The sequence below is a fragment of the Ornithodoros turicata genome, chromosome 8 (genome assembly GCF_037126465.1).
Source record: "Ornithodoros turicata isolate Travis chromosome 8, ASM3712646v1, whole genome shotgun sequence".
Taxonomy (NCBI): domain Eukaryota; kingdom Metazoa; phylum Arthropoda; class Arachnida; order Ixodida; family Argasidae; genus Ornithodoros; species Ornithodoros turicata.
In genome coordinates, this window is record NC_088208.1 from 6,915,383 (window position 1) to 6,937,283 (window position 21,901).

The window sequence follows — 21,901 nt, forward strand, 5'->3', positions numbered from 1 at the left end:
CCAGCAACTTGGTGGCAGGGTACAAGTTGCTTAGACACGCCGTCTTCCGCGAGGGACGTTAAATACGGGGTACCGTATGGTGTTCTTTCATCGCAGGTGACCGTCAGGTGGGCAAAAGAAATCTTCAGACCGACCACTGTGGCGCCGCTCATGATCTCAGCTTTCTCGCGACGTAAACCCCTATTATTATTAATGATAATAAACCCACCAGTTACTATTATTGTTGTTGTATGTATCTGTATGTTTCTACTGTATGTATCAATGTGAATATCTTCCTGTTAAGTTATTGTTCGTGAATATATCCCGAATATGTCATGTTTTACTTACTCTCTATACAGGGTGTTTCAAAAAACGTGTCATTCGGACTTTATAAAAAGACGGGGCGACGGAAAAATACGGGGTAAAGGGCACTTGTGTGGCAACTGAATTTGCCATGTTGCAAAAATATTTTAATTTGATTTTAATTAACATAAATTGAATTTCTTTAATTGAACTTCAAAATTTCCCAACTCAACCTAACGTTTTTTTACAGAATTTGAGAGCCCGTAGCAAACTTAGTCAGATCCACCAAGAAATCAGCTCGATATTGCAAATGGAACTGCCGAAAAAAAGTCCCGAAGTTGAGGCTTCACAAGTTTCGGGTATTGAACAGCGCACCAAATCAGCCGGAAAAATGCGCGGAGGGAGTACATGCTCCTGCCCCCATGAAGCTAGAACAGTTTATCGCCAAACCGGCGTGCAGCACAAGACGCGCAGATAACAAGGCAGGTGACATTCCACCATACGTTGATAATCGGCAAACAAAAATGATTCCGCCTCTTTTTTCCCGACCTGTGTTTTTTCGACCTTCTATCTTTCATGGGGGCAGGAGCATGTCCTCCTCTCCACGAATCTTTGCGTCTTATTTGGTGCGCCGTTGAATACCCGAAACTTTGAAGCCTCAATTTCGGGACTTTTTTTGGGCAGTTCCATTTGCAATATCGAGCGGATTTCTTAGTGGATCTGACTAAGTTCGCCACGGGCTCTCTAATTCTGTAAAAAAAACGTTACGTTGACTTGGGAAATTTTGGAGTTCAATGAAAGAAATTCAATTTATTTTAATTAATACCAAATGAAAATATTTTTTTCAAGATGGCAAATTCAGTTGCCACACAATGCCGTTTACCCCGTATTTTTCCGTCGCCCCGTTGTTTTATAAAGTCCGAATGACACGTTTTTTGAAACACCCTGTATATTTGTATGTACTGTATTGTCTACGTGCGCCAATACCAAGGCTTCGGCTGTTCTTGAGCACGTTAATAAAGCTATTATTATTATTTTATTTTATTTTTTGTCGTTCCTGTGCCTACGACGGGAAGCCCGCCCAAATTGTAACTCCTATAGTAAGAATTTACAACCAACAGACTGTCGCTATTTATGGTAACATACCCTCTCGCCCCTGAAAATGAAATATCTGTTTTCTCTCGCAGACCGCTCCTGTATGATATCAGCGATGATACAGCGTCAGCCGCTGGCGCTGTGGGGTGGCACCCCAAGCAGCACAATGTACCGAAAGTCGAGTGCAATAGGGGTGGACGGTATGTGTCTTATCAATGTTCTTTAGTTTCGCCACTTCGTTGAAGGTCTTCCACCTACCCGTTCACCCCTATTGGACTCGACTTTCAGTACATTGTGCTGCTTGGGACGTGTGTTGTTATCGCTATCGTATGAGTGCACTAGTAATGCCCCATGATCACGCTCTATAATATCGCGAACGTGTGACGGCAATCACCAGTGCCACTGTTTTTCCTCGTAGCGTGGTAGCCTGCGATAACCAGCTAGCGATCCTCGGCTGAGTGCGTACAGTATCGCACCGACGCTGCAAATAGTTTTCCTGCGAGTACGAGATGACGGACGCCATATAGCAGACACCGCTGATTACCAGTACGACTGAAATGGGCGCACACAATAGACCTGTTTCCCTGGGCCAGGTGGCGCGAGTGAGCAGCAAGGTCATCGCCCAAAATTATGCAACACGCGGTAGTTTAGCAGACGACGCGCCACTTTCAAATACACGGTCTCGAGTTGTTCGCTCTTTTCAAGAAGCACCACTTTTTCTGTGGACTTCCTACAGGTTTTGTAGGTTTCCTTGGCACCATACCGTTTGAGACACCATGCAAAACCCGCTGATGAAACGACCTACTGTTGGGATCCGTGGCCGTTTGGGCCCGAAATGGCGCTGTGCAAACTTCGCTGCCACGGCCCTATATCAGATGATTGTGATCGTCATTGAGTCATCTTGAGTCAAAATGCCGAGCTCTGCACTACAGTACAGAGTACATGTCGGCACTAGAGTCCTGTACGGGCCCAGGGCCGACAACACATGCCAACACTGCGGGCCGGGCCGGGCCCGCGCCGACAAACATGTTTCCGAATCCTGGTTGTCAGGCTCGACGGGGTCGCGAAGCCAATTCCACGCAACGCAGGGCTATTAGTTCATATCATCACGTGATTGCGTCTCTCCTGAGCATATTATTTGCAAAACAAGCAAAGGACACTGCATTATTGGTATGATTCGATCCTCTAGAACTTGCTTCTGACCATTGCTCCTGACTCGTCATGTATTTCACAAACTCGTTCGCAAAGCTTGGTGAAAGGGATAAGGATTGGGAGGAGTTTGTCGACGGCACCCTCTATACATCCACAAAAACAGGGTAGTGTAACGGTAACGCGCTTGCCCGCGTGCGTCCTAGATTTAATTTGGTCTCGTGCTGTTGTGGCGTTAAGCCGACGGTTCTTGTATGTTTGTGGCCGTGTCTTCTCTTCTTATAAATTTGTGAGTAGTATAATTAGAAGCCCTATAGCCAAGAGTTTTCTCTAATCCAATCCAATTATAATCCAATCCTAAGCCAAAATCCAGTTCTAAGCCAACACAAGCCAATTCAAAAGCCATCTGATTGGCCGCCATTAGTTGGTTTGGTTTGGTTTCAAGGAAAAAATAAAATGGAGATTTTGGCCTCACTAATGTGAGGCCCGCAAATCCAGATCACTTGCACAAGTTACTTTGGTGGAAAACTCCTTGAATGATGATGCCAATGAAGGTGAGCAGGAAGATGGCGATGATGATGCTGATGATGATGATTAGTGGTGGGGGTGGTGGTGATTGCGACAGAAAGAAAGTACGCAACACTGAGATGTCACAGAACGCGCAAACACGCGACACGCAAACAGACGCCATGAGCTTCGCCCACTTCACGTTGATTGATCCACGCCAAGCCTAATGATCGTTGATTGGTCAATCATAGCTCCACCCTTTATGCTAATTAGTTGCTTAGCTCCGCCCACCTCACGCTGATTGGCCCATGCTAAGCCTACTGATTGGTTGACTCCGCCCCTTTACGCTAATTACGTGGCTCTTTCACACTGATTGGTGCACGCCGATCGCCGAACTCCGCCCCTAATTAACTGGCTCCACTGATTGATCCTACTGATCACTCTCCAAGACTTTCTAAGCCCTATGATTGGCCGCGCGCAACGGGCTGTTCCTGTGTGATTGTGTAAACAAAATCGCACCACCCTACAAGTGTGCACTTGAGTTCCGTCCGTCGGTCGACTGTAGGTCCTGCGCACGATGAGAAAGGTACGTCTCACTATATTGCCTTCAAGATGAGGAGGTAACAGTTGTTCTCATTTTCAGTTCATTTGGTGTGCGTAGAAACTGAGAAACCATGCCGTCTGTTTTCGAGAAGCTGGATAAACCCGGTGATGGGGGCATTCAGAAAATGAGAATGAAAAGCTGGACGTGTTGGACTTACGCAAGCCAGACGCCATGCACAGGGGGGAGGTCGTGTGCGTGGAACTCCTGATGGAAAACGATAAACGCGTAAAGGTGCCCAGTCATTTTAGGCGATTCAGAGTAAGAGTTGCAAGAAATGCGTGAATTACCGGATCTGAAACTGGAGGCTCATGAATGGATCGCCTGAAATCATCTTTACTCGCTCGAAGAAAGAGTGACTGAGACCAGCAAAAGTCCACGTGTCACATATGTAATCATCAGTAAAATAAAAGTATTTCTTGCTTTAAGAGAAAAAAACTGCTGTGTTGTGTGATGGATATGGAAGCTATATAGATAGAAGTATAACACATATATATTTAGTAAGAATACTTCTGACATTAAAAATGCCATAGAAGGAGTGGCATACACAGTACCAAATAATACACTCAATAACTGAACACTGGGATTACTTAGTTATATCTGTAATATGAGTAGGAAGGCTATAAAAAGACTAAGATATTGCTTATTCATCGACTAAGCGAGTATAGTTTGTGGAGAGGATACCATGCTTTCTTAAAGCAATTTTATATCATATCCCAAACGTTCTGCGTGATCAAACAAGTCAGAGCATCTGTGAATCGCTTGAAACGACTGGGCACCTTCACGCGTTTATCGTTTTCCACCAGGAGTTCCGCGTACGCGGCCTCCCCGTGCACGGCGTCCAGCTTGCGTAAGTCCAACACGTCCAGCTTTTCATTTTCCGGAACAATGCTCATTTTCTGAATGCCCCCATCACCGGGTTTATCCAGCTTCTCGAAAACAGAGGACACATGTTGCTTACTTCTCAGTGCAAGTATCTACGCACACCGAGTGAACTGAAAATGAGAACAACTGTTACCTTCTCATCTTGAAGACAATATAGTGGGACGTACCTTCCTCGTCGTGCGCTGGACCCAGATTCGACCGACGGACAGAACTCAAATGAGCCCTTGGAGGGTGGTGCGATTTTGTTTACACAATCACACAGAAACGGCCTGATGCGCGCGCGCCGGTTAGCTGCGAAGGACATTTGGAACTTCTTGGAAACTGCATTATCGGACGCTTTTGTTTACAGAAAGCTTGTTTCGGCAATGAGCAGGTGGTGACGTGCGGTCATAGGGATGTTTTTTTCTTCGCATAGCGTTGTGTGATCACTGTTTACTTTCGGTATACGTTTTAGTACGCACGGCCTCGAGAACTCGGAAAACATGATTTACGAGGTGACCCAGTTTCTCGGAGAAAGCCTATTTATACCACCTTGAAACATACGCAACACTTTTTTCCGCTAGGGTCCGCCGCAGAGTTCTAGTATGAATTCAGTTTGGGTATGACGGGTGGAAGTGCGTTTTGGTATAAAACAGCAAGCTCATCTTCAAGGTGACCCAATTTCTCGGACTTGCAACCGTGGGGAAACAAGCAAGCATTGATATAAAACGGATAGCCCCAACCGGACCGAGGGGGTATAATTATGCGCATGTGTTCCGGCTATCTACTTTTCTGTGCGGCTGGCAAGGTAAGTTTTCGACACGCGGGTGTGAACCTGGAAGGTGCGCGACATTTTGGTGTGCCTATATCGGCGCATGTTGAGCCTGTGCGCGCGGACAGTCTAAAATGGTGTGAGCTGTCTACGCGCCCGAAATCAGTGACCTGCTGTGCCGCGTCGCGCGACAAGAATCTACGTGCGTCATACCGATGTGATGAGGTGAGCCAATTTTTTTGATGAGGTGAACTTGTTCATAATGCGAGGAGCATTGCATCATCCTAATATTTCTAATATTGGTGCTTGCAGTAGAGAGGGAACGCGGAGGTGCGACTGCGCGGGATGTCCTGTGGAGGCAATTTGGAATTGAGCTTCTTCATACTCAGCTTGGGTTGAGTACGTGTGAAGCTTCACTGCATAGCACCAACCAATTTCGGTTTAATAAGCGTTGGAGCCTCACCACATAGCATCACTACGCTTTGTCATTCTGCTTGATTTAATTAATTGCTTATGGTGAAGTGCACTGTGTAAAACTGCAATATACCCCCACATGGGCAGACTAAAGTCGCGTGAGCTCTGCACGTGCCGTCGGAAATTCGTGTTTGAGATATTGCTGCATGGTGTCGCGTGAATGACAAGTTTGTGAATCTATGTGCCCGCCTGCGATGCTCTTAAGGTAAGGTTTTTCCGCGTTGAACTTGTTCATAATGCGTCGTTGTGCTCTGTTTCGAAGGAACGCGTGTGAGGTGGGTTGTGTGCACTGGCTTTGTTTGCACACTGGGGGGAGCTGTGAAGGCAATGTGAAATTGTGTTTCATGGTACTCAGCTTGGGATGGGTCTTCTTTTTTTTAAGATTGAGTACGTGCGAAGCTTCACCACATGGCACCACTATGCTTTTGTCATTCTGCTGGATTTAGTTAATTTCATGTGTTGAGGTGCAACGCATGCTGTCTAAAATAAAAACGAGCCCAAGCTCTATAGGGGGGGATATGTTTATTAAGAAAAAGAAAGGAAAGGTGCTCTATAGGGTTTATTGATTATTCAAATTGTTTTTCTCTGCTCAGCATCAACTATCAATATTTTCTCGATCATGTGCTTCTTCCTGCTCAGCTTTTTTATTTCGAACGCGTGCTGGCTTCCCTGCTTAGCATCGTTTTGTGCACTCTGTTTAATAATGTTTTTTGTTGTTGTTGTTGTTGTTGTGGGTCTGTGACAAAATTCATTCTTAAGAATGAACCCACTCCATAGCACCGTTTGCCATTCTTCTTGATTGAAATAAATTTTTAGGATGAAGTGCAATGCACATACACACAAAACGATCCTAAGCTTGTTCCCAGGGGTGGGCTTCACCTAACGCACGCATGCAACCGGGTGAAGCCAACTTTACTCATGTAGAGCGTGTTTTGAGATGTGTACATCGTACCCTGAACATGTTTTTGGGCAACTGTGTCTATGTGAACAGCAGGAGAAGGAGGCATGTAAGCTGTTCAGCCTTCTAACGCTGGCTCTCTAGAAGTATGAACCAGTTGGATAGAAGTGAGTAACCAATGCAATGGACTTCACACTCGCGACGCAGCTGTCCATCTTTGCAAAGAGGGTAATCACAAATGGCGCCATCTCTTGTATGTGTAGGGAACCTTCTTTGGCGCCGTCAGAGCATGTGAAGAAGTTTCATTGTGAACCAGTGAGCAGCAGGATGGAGGCATGGGACGATAGCAGTTGGAGCTTACCAGCCCCTATCTTATGTTATATCTTATCCAAATCTATCTTATGGTAAAAGTTCCAATATCCCACAGTTAAACTTGTATTATCTCATCTAGAGATTAGAGGGAGTGACCAATAGCAGTTGGGCCTAGCGATGAGTGGAAGTGACCAATTGCAGTTGGAGCCTGTTAGGGAGCTCTACACATAAGTGACCAATGAGGGGATTGTAGTCAGATGGGCCAATGAGCAGACCACTTGCAGTTAGATGAACTGACAGCAGTCGGTGTCTATCGAGGGAGCTGAGCGACCACTGAGCGCAAGAGATGACCAGATAGAATTATAGACTAATGATCTCTCTGATGCAGGTGAACCAACCCATGCTCTATGATGCTGCTGGACCAGGAGGCTGTTGTACCAAATAAAGGGCAAATCAACAATTGTCGTGGGTCTTGTCTGAAGCCGCTGCATTGTGGTTTAGGAGCGACAAATGCAGGCTAGCCAATCACAGTTCAGTAGGCTTAGCGTGCGCCAATCAGGACCAGCCATCGGTAGGCTTCGGTGTGAAGGGACAATCAGTAGGCTTAGCGTGGTTCGGCTTAGAAGTCAGTAGGCTTAGAATGGACCAATCAGCATAAAGTAGGCAGAGCTGGTGAAGAGTTGTGCCATCTGGTGTCAGTGGGCTTAGAACGGGCCAATCGGTAGTGGCCAATTAGAGCGCTGATAGAGTGACCAGTAGGCTTAGCTTGGACTGGCTTAGAAGTCAGTAGGCTTAGAATGGACCAATCAACGCGAAGTGGGTGGAGCCAGTAAAGAGTTGCACCACAAGGTAAGTAGCGTGGACCAATCAGGGGCAGCCATCGGTAGGCTTAGAATGGACCAATCGGTGTAAAAGGGCCAATCAGTAGACTTAGAATGGACCAATTAGCGTGAAGTAGGCAGAGCAAGTGAAGAGTTGCACCATCTGGTGTCAGTGGGCTTAGAACAGGCCAGCAAGGGCAAATTGGTAGGCTTGGATTGGGGATGGCTAATCAGGGCATCTGGAAAGTCTGGGAGAGTGATCAGTAGGCTTCGCGTAGACCGGCTTAGAAGTCTGAATCAGTAGGTTTAGAATGGACCAATCAGCATGAAGTAAGTAGGTGGAGCAAGTGAAGAGCTGCGCCACGAGGTAAGTTTGAACATCTGAGATAAAGCCGCAGCGGGGTCGCTGCCACCTCGCGAGCGCTAATGAAGGCTATGTTCAGCGAGCCAGTCCAGGTGGACGGCCAGGTGGACGGCCAGCGAGCCAGGTGGGCTTAGAACGGGCCAATCGGTGGCGGCGGCCAATCAGAGCGCTTAGAAAGTCTGGGAGAGTGATCAGTAGGCTTAGAATGGACCAATCAGCGGAGCTCAGCAATCGGCTAGCACCAATCAGCGTGAAGTTGGCGGAGCCAAGTAATTAGCATAAAGAGGTGGAGCTACGGTCAACCAATCAGCGATCGGTGGGCTTAGCGTGGGCCAACCAACGTGAAGTGGGCAGAGCCCAGCCAACTAATTAGCATTAAGCAGCGGAGCTACGGTCAACCAATCAACGATCAGTAGGCCTGGCATGAGCCAATCAACATGAAGTGTTGCCTTAGAACTGGATTTTGGCTTAGGATTGGATTAGAATTGGATTGGATTAGAGAAAACTCTTGGCTATAGGACTTCTAATTATACTACTTTTGTGATATAAGCTGTTGAATTGCGTACGTCACGGCTGGAAATACTAGGCCAGAATCTACAGGCTGTGTCACCGGGCCAGTCCCTAGACACTTGGGCCACCGGGTCGGGCCAGGCTGCATAGAAACATGAAGGTCCTGTTTTCGATGAGCCCGCGGTCCGTGTTGGGTCCGGAAAAGTTGGACCGTGCGAGGCTCTAGTCGGCGCACTTCTTAGTTGTAACGTCTACAGCGATAATGACGTTACCGCGAGCACGACCTCTCTCGCCGTGGTATGACAGCCGCAAGAATTTTGATGCATGGTGTAAAACCCAGAGACTAGGAAACATGAAGGGAACAGACACAAACACCAAGTCTCAAACACCAAGTCTCAAAGTCTCGCTTGAAACTTCGTGTTTGTGTCTTTCCCTTCATGTTCCCTAGTCTTGGGGTTTTACATCATGCGTCATCTTCAGCAGCTCGCTTGCTTCCTTGCCATTTTTTCATAGAAATTCTGAGTTTTTGACGGTTTGCTAGGTGAAAATTTACCATGCAACAAAATTATGCATTTCATGTAGCGATAACTCAGTGAGTAGTAAGCAGATAGCAATCAACCGACTAAACAGGGATAGATTACACATGTAAGATTCTAGCTAACAAGGTCATTGCGGCAGCTGACGACATATCGCGTTCAGCTTGACTTGTAGGCGGCGCGACTAAACTTCAACATGGCGGACGTATCCAAGCTGTCGCTTGGTTTCGATTTTGAGATTTCTGAACTGCGATATTGATTCTAGATGAGTTGAAGGCCAAAGGGTATTAAACGCTGCTCATACTAGAACATAGTACGGGCCCACGCTTACCAGAAAGCCCGAGCCCGGGTTTTGCTTTTTTTAATGCGGGCCTGAACCGGGCTCGAGTTCCAGCCACTGGGCCCGGGCTAGGTACGGGCTTGACAACGCCGGCCATGGTCGGGCGTATGGGCGAACATACTTCGTGTGGCTGGACAGCTCAATTTCTATGTCACTCTTTTTCCATTGGGTATGGAATATCATGGTATTCTCATCTGAGAAATATCACTTTTTATATGTGATTATGCTTTTTTCGTGTAATGGGTCTGGATTTTACACATTTGGGGACGACTGGGGTGACGGGAGCGCTGAGAGTCTAGCACGATCAGGGTCAGTTCGGTTAGGTGTTCTGATATATTTGGTTCACGTGAGAGCTCGACAAAGGGGAACTAACACCGGTGTAGCGCAATAGAGCCGAGGTGAGTCATTACTAAACTGGGGGCAAGGTATACATACATATCGCCCACGCGCCGCTGCGCGCTGCCTTCCCAAGCAACCAAGCACAGAGCGGCTTGCCGGCAGAGAAACACAACCGCTCCGTTCACGTGTACCCCCTTAGTCTGAACCAGTTAGCCGCGTCCTTTTTCTCGCTGCCGCCACGCTCTATAGTAAATCTAAATACGCCTCCAGGCCTCGAGAACACAAAGAGCAGGTGCGGGCTGAGAGGATGGAAGCCATGGACCTGGGAGCATGGACAGAGTCGGTACGGAGTGGGCCCGGACCCAGTGCGGGCCGTAGCAGCCGGGCATTGGTCGGGCCTGAAAAATTAGGCCCGTTCAGTGCTGCATCTCATATACTTCTGTAGTAGTCGCCTATTATTTGCGCCAGGTTCCGGCGTGTTTGATTAATCATACTTCGTGAAGGGGAATTTCACGTTTACAATGCATAAACAGCAAGCAGCGTGTGTCTTGTGCTGCGGGAATGTCAGAGACATGCAAGCGTATGACGTGTCACGTGTAGTCACGTGGTATTACTTCGTCAGGCATCATGACGAAAGCCCATTGGCCGAAAAAGGCTGCGCGCTCCGGGATTGGTTGACAAAGTTTCGAAATTGCTGACAGCTCACTCTTTTACGGGCTCATTTGCTCAGGTGCTCGTTTGTGAAATTGCACGCACTCGTGGCTCTTGCTTGCTTCCAGAAATAGACTGTGTTTGTGTTTTGCAAGTTCGAACTTGGTTTGGTTGCAGTCTATTCAACGAACGAAACGTCCTGTACGTACGGTGAATATATGAGTCAAACATTTGAGTCTATACGTTGCATCAATAAATGTCTTAGTTATATTGGAATAACGGGCGCCAGGGGGGGGGGATATATTTATTACAAAAAAAGGCAGGCAAAAAGGAAAGGTCAGCCAGGCATGAAAACCAGTAGAAGTCAATGGAAGCCAAGACGGGCCGAAAAGCGAGCCAAACGGAGAGGCTGCTGATTAACTGGCTGCTAGGCATCACGACGCATTGTCATTGGTCGTATGCCCAGTGTTGTCTGAATTACCTCAAACTATGGGTTCTATGGGGAGCTGTGGGCGCCTGGCTGCGTATGCGCTATGCGTATGAGTCTCATGTATTCGTTACAGCCCTATGGCTGTATGGTGGAAAGCTGCTATGCACGCAAAAGCTAGTTCCGCGACGAAACATGAAAGTCACTGAAAAGGTTACCCAGCTGTAGGACTCGAACCCACACCTTCTGGATGACTGGTCCAGGGCTCTATACCAATTGAGCTAAGCTAACAGACCTCCCCGGCGACTTCTAAGGGCGCGTCATCTGAAGGGACAAACCAGTCACTCGCTCTCACTCATCCTTCTTTAACTCTGACATTTTTGCTCACTCGATCATACACACATTCATAAGACGGGAACGACGCAAGCGACAACTGTTGAACATGAGAGAACTGATGTTCTGAGGCTGGAACAACAGGACAAATACATAAAGTTCACTCATGCAAGTTCCGCTTCCGATATAATTTCATAATCACCTACAATATTCGTTGAGACCATCTTACCGATGAGCTGTCTTCGGCGAAGTAATTGCTGGGGAGGCCCACCTTATCCTGCGTCACGTGGTATTCTTGCAGTCGACAACTATCTGAATGATATATTTCGACGAGGTCCAGACGTCTGAATACGTAGTTGTACGTATCGTAGTGGACGGTATCAAAGAAGTGCTGCGGGAAAAACTTAAGTGTCAATGATCACGTTTAAATGTTCCTTTTTCTTTGCACCTATAAGGCTGGACAGCCTCTTCTACACGTTCAAATGTGCCTACACTGCTGGGGCAATATCCCCCCGACGCGGTTCGTTCAGTGAACACCAGGGAAGTCACACCCAGACATCCCGACGAAAAGGCGGGAAGCCGAACAACGCTTACCTCTTAAGAATGAACTTCACCGCGTTGCACGCTCCTAGCCAGCCATCATCTCGAATGATATCATCATCTGCCCTGATTTGTTGGAAACGGCAGGCGTACGCCTTTTTTGTGGCGCTCATACTTTTCATAATTGCCACAAAAAGGGCCCACGCCTCCCGTTTTCAACAACGTCCGTCAGATGGCGACACGGTCGTATACGGAGTTCCGACAAACAAGGGGGTATCGTAATGTGTCGATCGTCTTTCTGTTTGCGTACGTGAGTGTGTGTGTGCTTTGCTTATGGCTCACCAGGTCCGCCTCATATTGCGTGTGCGTTTCCAAAGCAATTTAGAACACATCGGCGAGTGTGGTTTCAAATTGCAGATTATGTTGAACGTCGACAGAAATGTATGCGTGCTACGCAGAACAAGGGCATTGCCAAAGCCTGCCGCAAATAACTGCTTGCGAGGGTGCCAAGTAAAGAAGACACGCTATGGTACCCGACAGAATGGCGTGCGGGCAAAGGATCTCCGCGCAGGTGTCGTTGATTTTGATTGCCGTTGAACTTTGGGCGAATAGGATGCTGGGGTCTCCGGGGCTGGCTTACCATCAGGAGGGATGCTCGACGCTCTTCGTGTCGACGACGGGATGTACCGCAGCTAGCAGATAATATAGCAAAGGCTTAGCTGCTTCGGCTGATGGCAGCAGCTTGAGTGAATGCGCTAGTATGCCTCGAAAGGCATATAAAAAGGAGATGAGCACCGAACAGTCAGTGTAAAGGACGAAACGCATTGGACGTTTTCTCAGCGTCAAAACGTCGCGCGTACGCCATGGCCTTGCACACGCGGCGAAGCAACGCCAGCGAGGCCACCACCCGAAACGCGTGGAACGCGTACGGAGCGAGCGACACACGCCACTGTTGCGGTATTCGTCGACCACAAATATCTGTTAGAACGTGCAGATGCTCTTCTTTCCTGTGAATCCTGCGTTCCTTCATTCCAGATACCATTAAAATGTTCACGTAAATTTAGTGTGATGGATAATGTCCCAAAAATGTATGCGAGCTGCTCATACGCCACCTTGTCTGCCATCACGACGGCCATGGTTCGGTCTATTTCTCGGAAAACGCGCCCAGACGCGCGCGAATATCTGTAGTCGACACATTCCGGCGTACACCCTCCGCGCGCGTTGAAAAACTGTTTTTTACGAGGTCACACGCACGCCGAGCGCGCGCGCGTCCTGAAAACTTGAGAAAAACGCTCCATGCGTTTAGCCCTTAAATCTCAGTGCGATATCGCGTGCAGGAAATGAAGATGTTCCAGCGTTAGTTGGCATGCAACAACAGTTGGGAGATGTCTCCTTTTTGGAAGACCAGGGACAGATGTGTGCACACTGTGGGGGGCAGAGCGGCTCCCTACACTCCAAACACAGAACTTTAGTGCTGTGCACCAACCATTGCCATGAATGATAGGGTTATCGCTTCTGATTCGAGGACAGAAGGGGGTGTACGCCCCTTTTGTGGCAATTTGTATATATGATAATTGTCACAAAAAGGTGTACGCCCACCTCTCCCATCGAATCAGAAGCGATAACCCTATTGTTCATGGCAATGGGTGGCAGACAGCGTGCTACGCGGTGAATTTCTGTTTTTAGAGTGTATAGGAGACCAAGGTATGCGATGATGGCATTTGGCTTTGTACGCGCAGAATCACGGAAATGCTGCGCAACATCAACAATACAAGAAGAAGAAAAAGAAAGAAAGATGGAAGTCACTGAAAAGGTGAAGCAGCTGCAGGACTCGAACCCACATCTTCTAGATTACTGATCCAGGACTCTAACAAGTGAGCTAACCTAACCCGCTTTGCCAGCGACTTCCAACTCTCTCAAAACTGAAACTCCATCGCATAGCACGCTCTGCGCCAATCATAGCAACGAATGATAGGGTTATCGCTTCTGATTCGAGGAGAGAGGGATGCGTATGCCCTTTAGTGTAAATTATCATACATCCAAATTGACACAGAAAGAACTCCCGCCAATTCCCACTCTCCTCGAATCAGAAGCGATAGCCCTATCATTCGTGGCAACGGTTGAAGCAGAGCGTGCTACGCGGTGATGTCCAGTTTTTAGAGTGAAGGGCACGCCATCTGTCAAGGGACAAATCACCCACTCTCTCCCATTCATCCCTCCCTCTTTCACTCTTACATTTTTCTCACTCATACACACAATCACACGACGGGATGGACGCAACTGCTGTACACGAGGGAACCGATGTTCTGCGGCTGCAACAACATAGAGAGAACAAATACGTGCAGAGCATCTGTAAGTATTTGTCCTTTCTATGTTGTTCCAGCCTCAGGTATGTCAGTTCTCTCTCATGATCAACGCGACATTCGATCTACGCAGTACTGACACCCGTACGCCGTAACCACGTCTATCACACTGTTAAAAATGAACTTCACCTCATTCACCGTTATGAGCAGCATAAGTGTCACAGAAAAGGCGTACGCCTACCGTTTTCAACAAATCGCGGCAGATAATGGTATCATTCGAGATTATGGCTGGCTATAGGAGCGTGCGTGCTATGCGGTGAAGTGCATTTTTAAGAGTACAGTGTCCGCAAGGTACCGTGCATCGCAGCTTCGAATGGCCCAAAGTTTATATCGTTCTGAGTTTCACGGACTCTGTATATTTGAACACTCTCGTCAAGCTTAATGCACTTTTATCATCCGGAATCGTATCATTCGGTGCGTTGCTTTGTTGAAAATGGGAGGAGGCGCCTATCCGAGACACATTATGCTTTTGTCCCAGATACGCTCCGCCCCCCCCCCCCCGTTTTGAACCAATCCAGTCACAGTATATCATTCGGAGTGATGATGGTTGGCTAGGAGCGTGCTTTAACACTGTGCCTTACAATAACACATACTGTTAAAACAGAGCTTCACCACATACTACACTCTTAGAAATGAACTTGACCGCGTAGCACGCTTCTAGCCAACCATCATATCGAATGATATCGTTATCTGCTCTGATTTGCTGAAAACGGGAGGCGTACGCCATTTTTGTGACAATTATGAACCGCATAAGTGTCACAAAAAAGGCGTACGCCTAGCGTTTTGAACAAATCAGGGCGCACAGCGATATCATTCGAGATAATGGTTGGCTAAGAGCGTGGTATGCGGTGAAGTTCATTTTTAAGAGTGTAGGCTCCTAGCTGACCATCAATCCAAATGATATCATTCTGTGTCTTGATTTGTCGAAAATAGGAGGCGCCTATCTGGGACAGATTATCTTGTCAGAGATAGGCGACTCCCCCTGTTTTGAACAAATCAGGTAACAGAATGATATTATTCGGAATGGTGGTTGGCTAGGAGCGTGCTATGTGGAGAAGTTCTCTTTTAGCACTGTGCCTTGCAATATCATACACTGTTACAACAGAACTTCACCACATAGCACGCTCCTAGGCCACCATCATTGGAATGATACCATTCTGTGTATTGATTTGTCGAAAATGGGAAGAGGTGCAACCTGGGACAAAATAATCTGTCCGAGATAGGCGCCTTTGCCCAGTTTTGAACAAATCAGGACACAGAACGATATTATTCGGAATGATGGTTGGCTAGGAGCGTGCTATGTGTATAGCTTACGCCAAAGCGTCTAAAGGTACACTCTTTAAAATGAACTCCACCGCATAGCACGCTCCTAGACAACTATCATCTCCGATGATATCGTTATCTGCCTTGATTTGTTGAAAACGGGAGGCGTACGCCTTTTTGGTGACACTTATGCTATTCATAATTCCACAAAAAAGGCATACGCCTCTCGTTTTCAGCAAATCAGGGCAGATAAAGATATCATTCGACACGATGATTGGCTAGGAACGTGCTATGCAGTGAAGTTGATTTCTAAGAGTGTAGCAGCCCTGACGGGTATTCGGGGGGGGTTCAGGATCTGTCTCAGCCCAAGCTCAGGCTTCATCGTCAATGAATATCTCCACCAGCTCCAATGCATCCATGCCATGTGATCAAATCTTCCTCCCAAGCATATTTTGGACATAACATTTTGTTGTAAATGCTACTCGTATTCCGGCAGTGCGGGAATGATATTGGAGTGACGAGCTGAGCCAGTGGGTGTTGGAGCGATGACAACATCTAAACACCGGAGTATACATGTGTACTTACATCGCATGCGTATTCATGCATGTGAAACTGCATCAAAGAGTAGTCCCCCTTCCTCATATTAACAGTGAGATGTCCTTTAGAATTTGCGGTGTGGATGGTAGCTGCAGATTTTGATCGCAGGTCGTTCCCGTTGTATATATTTACAATCACGTAGCAGTTGTTGAAATCTTTTCGATGGAGGAATTTCACCTTCACCCTGCGTTAAAGGGATAATCCTTTGAATAAAGTACCCATTTGTGCTCGTTTGGTCCCGCACCATAAAATCGCTAAAAGTGACCAACGCACTGCCGTCCTGTGCCACCCTACACTCTTAGAAACGGACTTCACCACATGGCACGCTCATGGCCAGCTATCAGCCGGAGAGAAATCGTTCTCTGCCTTGATTCGCGGAAAAAGGGAGGTGTAGTACGCCATTGTGTGACACTTACGGAGAAACTATAATCTTCACAAAAAAGTGTACGCCGCGCGCTTTCCACAAAGCGAGAGTGATGACTCGGTACATAACTGGGTACAGTGGGTGGCCTTCAGCGTGCTATGCGGTCAAGTTCTTTTTTTTTAAGACCGTGGCTTTAGTGATGATCCTTTACTGCTCTGACAAAAGCTAAAGGAAAGGTTGGTGTATCCCCTGAAAGTCGGGCATCATAACTTTCGTCAGTTTCCTTGGGATTCCTCGGGGTTCAGTAATTTCACAAGAAGGGCTGAGCCACCTCAGGCCTCTAACGTCAACCAGAAAGTTTTAGTAAACCGTTGCGCAGCGAACGGAAGGAATACGCTATCCTCCACATGGGCAAGTGCGCATGCGCAGGAACGGAACCGCGGCTTCCGCGTTCCACCTCGGAACGATCAGCTCATTTTTTGTTTTTGATTTTTGTTTCCATTCCGTGCTCTACGTTGTTTTCGTCACGCAAAAACAAGATGACTGCCTGCAACACCTCGTCCATTGTCTCCCAAGTGAAGATTACCAGACAGCCGCTTCAGGAGGAGGGACCGCGTCTCCTTGCTGTGAGTAGCCGTACAACTCGTGCTATTTCGAAACAGAAACTTCTGGTCCCTGATGGTGTCCACCGAGTCCGAGTGAGCAGCAGCGTCTGCCATCACGGCGGATGATAGCGATTAACTCACCGGCAAGGGCTGTCGTCCCGTTTGTTAGTGGAACAACAATAACAAATTTATTTTCAAGCAAAAAAAAAAGAACAAGAAAAAAAAACAGAGCAGCGCACAAAACGTAGTTATATTAGACAGTTCGTTCTGAATAAGATGCATAGACACCATGGGAACGGCAGTTTGTGTTACCACCGTTGGATGGCAACACCGCGACCTACTGTATTATAGCGGCCATACCATCATTTGGAGGCTAGCGGTGGCGCTACCCACCGGCCCGGTTATTGCGTCCTCAATTTCTGCAGTACTCCGACGTACTTTAGCTTACCTCAGTAATTCTGTACGAGCTATGAATGTCCCACGAGGGATGCTTCCTTCTAAAGTTGATTATCATCATCATTTTACGCGTTTTCAAAGGAACCATTGCTGTCGTCTGCTACGGTAGACGTACGTCCGCTTCCGCGCGTTCAAATTTCCATCGCCCAATCATGATGCAGATCTCGCTGGACGATGAGTAGCACCCTTAGCGGATCATGCGCGCAGACTCCTCATTGGGTTTGCCGATTATTGCGTGATCGCTACAATCTAGTCGGTAGTGGGCAACACAGTTCTCAGCGTTCGTAGCGTTGCCCGACGAACGATCTGCTAAAACTCTCTTGCTATCCGGTTGACTGTAGCGAACTATGCGTTAACTTTCCGTGCGTTACGGAACGGTCTGCGAAAACTCGAGAGGGGCAGCCTCCCCAGGCCCCCTTGCTTGAGAGGGCGCCGATTGAGGCAGGCCCTAGCGGCTTGTTGGACAGGATAAAGCGGGAACGAAGAAAACTTGAATTTATGATCTCGACGGCGCAGACAAGCATTTCATTTCTTTGTCTATACGGCTTCTGGCAGCAGTGGGAGGACGGGGGGGGGGCGCTTTAGACTCGAGAGCACGATTCTACTCCGGCGTGTGCCAGCTGCAGTCTTTGAGCTCTTTGGCTGTTGCAGCCATGTCTGTTTCCTGGTTATTCTTGTATGAAAGGGGTTTGTCCAACCCACTCTACGGTTATCTCAACTGGCGAAGAGCGAAGGACTTCACGCGAGATTCCGGGGGATGAGTCTCGAGTTGTGTCAATCGGACTAGGTTCGAACGATGGAGTTCGCTGGTTTCGCAGCCCTGGAACGTTTGATACTGACAAGGAAGATTGGAACCTCTATGGGATCAGACTTGAAGCGGGTATACGTGCGGCAAGAGTCACTGAGGTTGCGGACTTCTAATTTCGTCGCTGGGTCCGGCAGACATCATGCTCTATACTCATCAGCTGGACATCATGCTCTACTGAGCTCCCACAGGATAGCGCGCGATGAATTTTTCGACGCAGTCTTTGTCAGTTCGACGAAAGAAGGTTGGAAACCCAGCCCACCCCGGCATCGCAGAAAGAGATAACACAGGCATGGCCTATCGCGTCCGGCTTTCGCTGGGAGAATGGTTTCGCTCTTCCAATTTTAGGAACTGCTACTTTTTCTACTATCACTGTGGGGTCCGGCTGTGGTAACCTCCTTTCGTGGGAGTGTGAGCGATTGCGCTCAGAAAGTCATCGCGCGTTATGGTCTTGTACTTCTTAAAACATGATGTTCGGCTATTTTTTTCGACGGCATAGCTCGTGAATATCACTGTGAATTGTCATGAATTTTGAGTGAACTTTGCTCGCTCTTCATAGTGGTGGGGTAAAAAAGTGACCTTCACTTGGCAAAGTTCCGAGTTCAGCTCGCAAATATTTACACAATTATACTTTCGATACGTGACATTCACATCTAGGAGGTGGAAAAATCCTAATAAGGGCAAACGCCGTTAACCTCATGATTCTGGGTGGCGTAGTTTCTTTTTTTTTTAAATTATAATTCCATGACACGTTTTCTGGGACGCCGTGTATATATGGACCGTCATATCGGAAGTGTTCGTCTTGCTGCCAAAAAAGCACAGTCAACAGGACGCAGTGAACGGCGAGCTCAAAGAAACGGACCTGTCGCAGTCCTTCATGGGTAACATCTCATTACGGCCGAAGCCAGTCTCATTTCGGCCGAAGGTGTTTCATAACGGCCAAAAAGAAAAAAGAAAGCATCCACCATGTTAGCAATCGCTGTGTTCTATGCTTCCCAAAATGTGTCCGAGGCGGTGTGACCCCACGGCTTCTGTCACTCACAACGGCTCATGCACACAATATTGCGACAGTGTCTCATACATCCCTCGTGAAAAATATTTTTATTGTCATAGTGTGTCACGCGATATTTGTATGTGTTACGCCATTTTCTCTCACTATTCGAGCAACATCCTACTCTTCGGTTCTGCGAGCACACTGCGTGTGTGTGTTGTGAAAAGTGAAAAACCCAAGGGAGCACACTGGGAGCTCCAGGAGCCACATGACCTATGACCATGATCTTTTCCCCTGCTAGCTGGCTTCTACAGTTTACGTTCACCTGAAATAAAAAGAAGTACATAACGTGATGAACCAAAACGACATATACGCTGTTGTTTGATGATGACCATAAGACATATGCTGTCAAGCAGACTTCCTTTTTTTTGCATACATTCAATACATATTGTGGCGTGCACCTCACAAGACAAGGAAGGACACCCAGACTGACTGTCGTTGTCAGAAGGAATGCGAAACCACACTGGTACGCAGTTGAGTCCCCGTGAGCCCACATTTACTGCGCTCGACGTCGACGGGCGATGCTGATAGGCGGCCGCTACAATATTTAAGAAATTCTGGACAACACTGACAATTACGTCACAATGATGCAGCTGCACAGTCATAAAAATATTTCAGGAGGTGTTTTACGAGGCTTTACATGGGGTGGAGGAGTACCCCTCGTCAGTGCTCCTACAACCCCAAATATCCAGTGACACCCCCTAACTTTTTTGTCTGTGTACCCCCTACAGGAGGTGCCCTTGCGATTTCAGCTTCAGACACGTCTGTAATAATATGTTAACATCTCTAATGATATGTTATGATGAAATGACATAACTATAATGATGACCCCCCTTCCCCCCCCACACACACACCTTTTTCCAACACCCCTCCGTGCTGGGGATTCTGGATAAACCACTGCCCCTGTTCATTTTCGGGGGGCACTACATTAGTGATTATGCCACTGCACTGATGTCACAATGTTATAAGCGTGTGCCACTTTGGGCATATCGGAATTCCTCTAAGCTACAATATGTAAATTCAGAATCAGTGTATCCGAAGGGCAAGCAGCAGATGTTGTAGCAGGATCGGTATCGATGCCTGCTCGGCACCCGCGCGGGTGATAATAAACGTTCATTCCAACTCCGTCCCTCTTGCCTGCCGGTTGTCTCCTTTTGCCTTCCTCAAGGCATCCACAAACTTGGTGACCCGGACAATGCTACCCAGCGCCCATACTTCGCAGCCCCCCGATGCTGCGACCTCCTCCATTGGCCGTGTCCGGCTCAAGCTGCCCCTCTTCCATCCGGCACATCCCAACATCTGGTTCCAGATGGCCGACAGCCAGTTCGCCCTTGCTGGAATCACACAGCAGTTAACGAAATTTCATCATGTCGTCGGTAATCTTCCACCTGAAGTCGCAGTTGAGGTACTCGACATCATTTCTACTCCTCCTGCTAGCAACCCCTATGATGCCCTTCGCAAGGCCGTTTCCGACAGAATTATAGCTGCAGAGCGCGAGCGTCTCCGGCTGCTCTTGGCAGCTGAGGAGCTTGGTGACCGCCGGCCTTCTCAATTACTTCGGCACATGTATAGCCTACTTGAAACCCGTCGCGCAAACTTCGATCAGCCCTTCCTCATGGAGCTCTTCGTGAGTCGGTTGCCGACTTCAACTCGTATGGCACTCGCTGCTCTGCCGGATGCGACTCTTGACGCACTTGCCGAAGTCGCCGATAAGGTGATCGAGGTCTTCCGCCCCACAATTGCCAGCGCGTCTGCTTCACACCCCTTGGCTGCACCTTCGCCTTCCCCTTTTCTTTCCACCGGAGCGCCCCCGACACTTCCCCAGCCAGAGACCTCCGAACCCGACCCAGTCTCCCTTCTTCGCGAAGAAGTTTGGGAGCTTAGCGGTCTTATCCAGAGCCAGCTCACCTGCAATATTTCAGGTTCTCCCGGTCGCTTTCATCAGCCAAGGCGCTTTCCCCGACCACGCCATAGGCGCTCTCCTTCCCGAGCCTTGCGCGCACCTTCCCCTCCGGTATACAGCCACCCGATACCCAGGACATACCCCTCCCTTACTGTTGGTACCATTTCACTTTCGGCGCCTCGTCCCGCAAGTGTACCCCGCCCTGCGAATGGCCGGGAAACGCCACAGGGCGTCGTTAGCGGCGACTCGCGACTCCCGAGGCTGTTTCCCAAGTCGCCTTTTCTACATCATCGACCGGAAATCCAAGACCAGACTGCTGGTCGACACCGGCGCCGCGGTGAGCGTCCTCCCAGCAACGGTGGCGCAACGTCGTCAGAACCCAATTTGGCACCTCACTGCGGTTAACAACACCGGTATTCCAGTCTTTGGCCAGAAGTAGCTTACATGGGACCTCGGGCTCCGTCGCCAATTCACATGGCTTTTCACCATCGCATCGGTGAATCAAGCAATTCTTGGGACCGACTTTCTTGGGCATTTCTCTTTCATGGTGTATGTTGCTTGCCGCCAGCTCGTCGATTCTTCCACCAACACTCGCGATCAATGGAATCAGCGCCAGCTCACGTACACGTTGAGTTCGGGACCAAGCCGCTATCAGCTCTTCAGTCCCCGTACGCGGACA

At 48.2% G+C, this 21,901-nt stretch overlaps 1 protein-coding gene across 3 annotated transcripts in view; it reads right to left on the reverse strand.

Annotated features, from left to right (window-relative positions):
- LOC135366430 (uncharacterized) overlaps window positions 1-21,901 on the reverse strand; it is a 94,324-nt gene that overhangs the window by 39,235 nt on the left and 33,188 nt on the right. For all 3 annotated transcript variants that reach the window (XM_064599130.1, XM_064599128.1, XM_064599129.1), the window contains exons 3-4: window positions 16,027-16,222; window positions 11,505-11,666 (exon numbers count right to left, since the gene is read on the reverse strand). In XM_064599130.1, coding sequence (XP_064455200.1) covers window positions 11,505-11,666; window positions 16,027-16,222 — 358 coding nt within the window. The remainder of the gene's footprint in view (window positions 1-11,504; window positions 11,667-16,026; window positions 16,223-21,901) is intronic.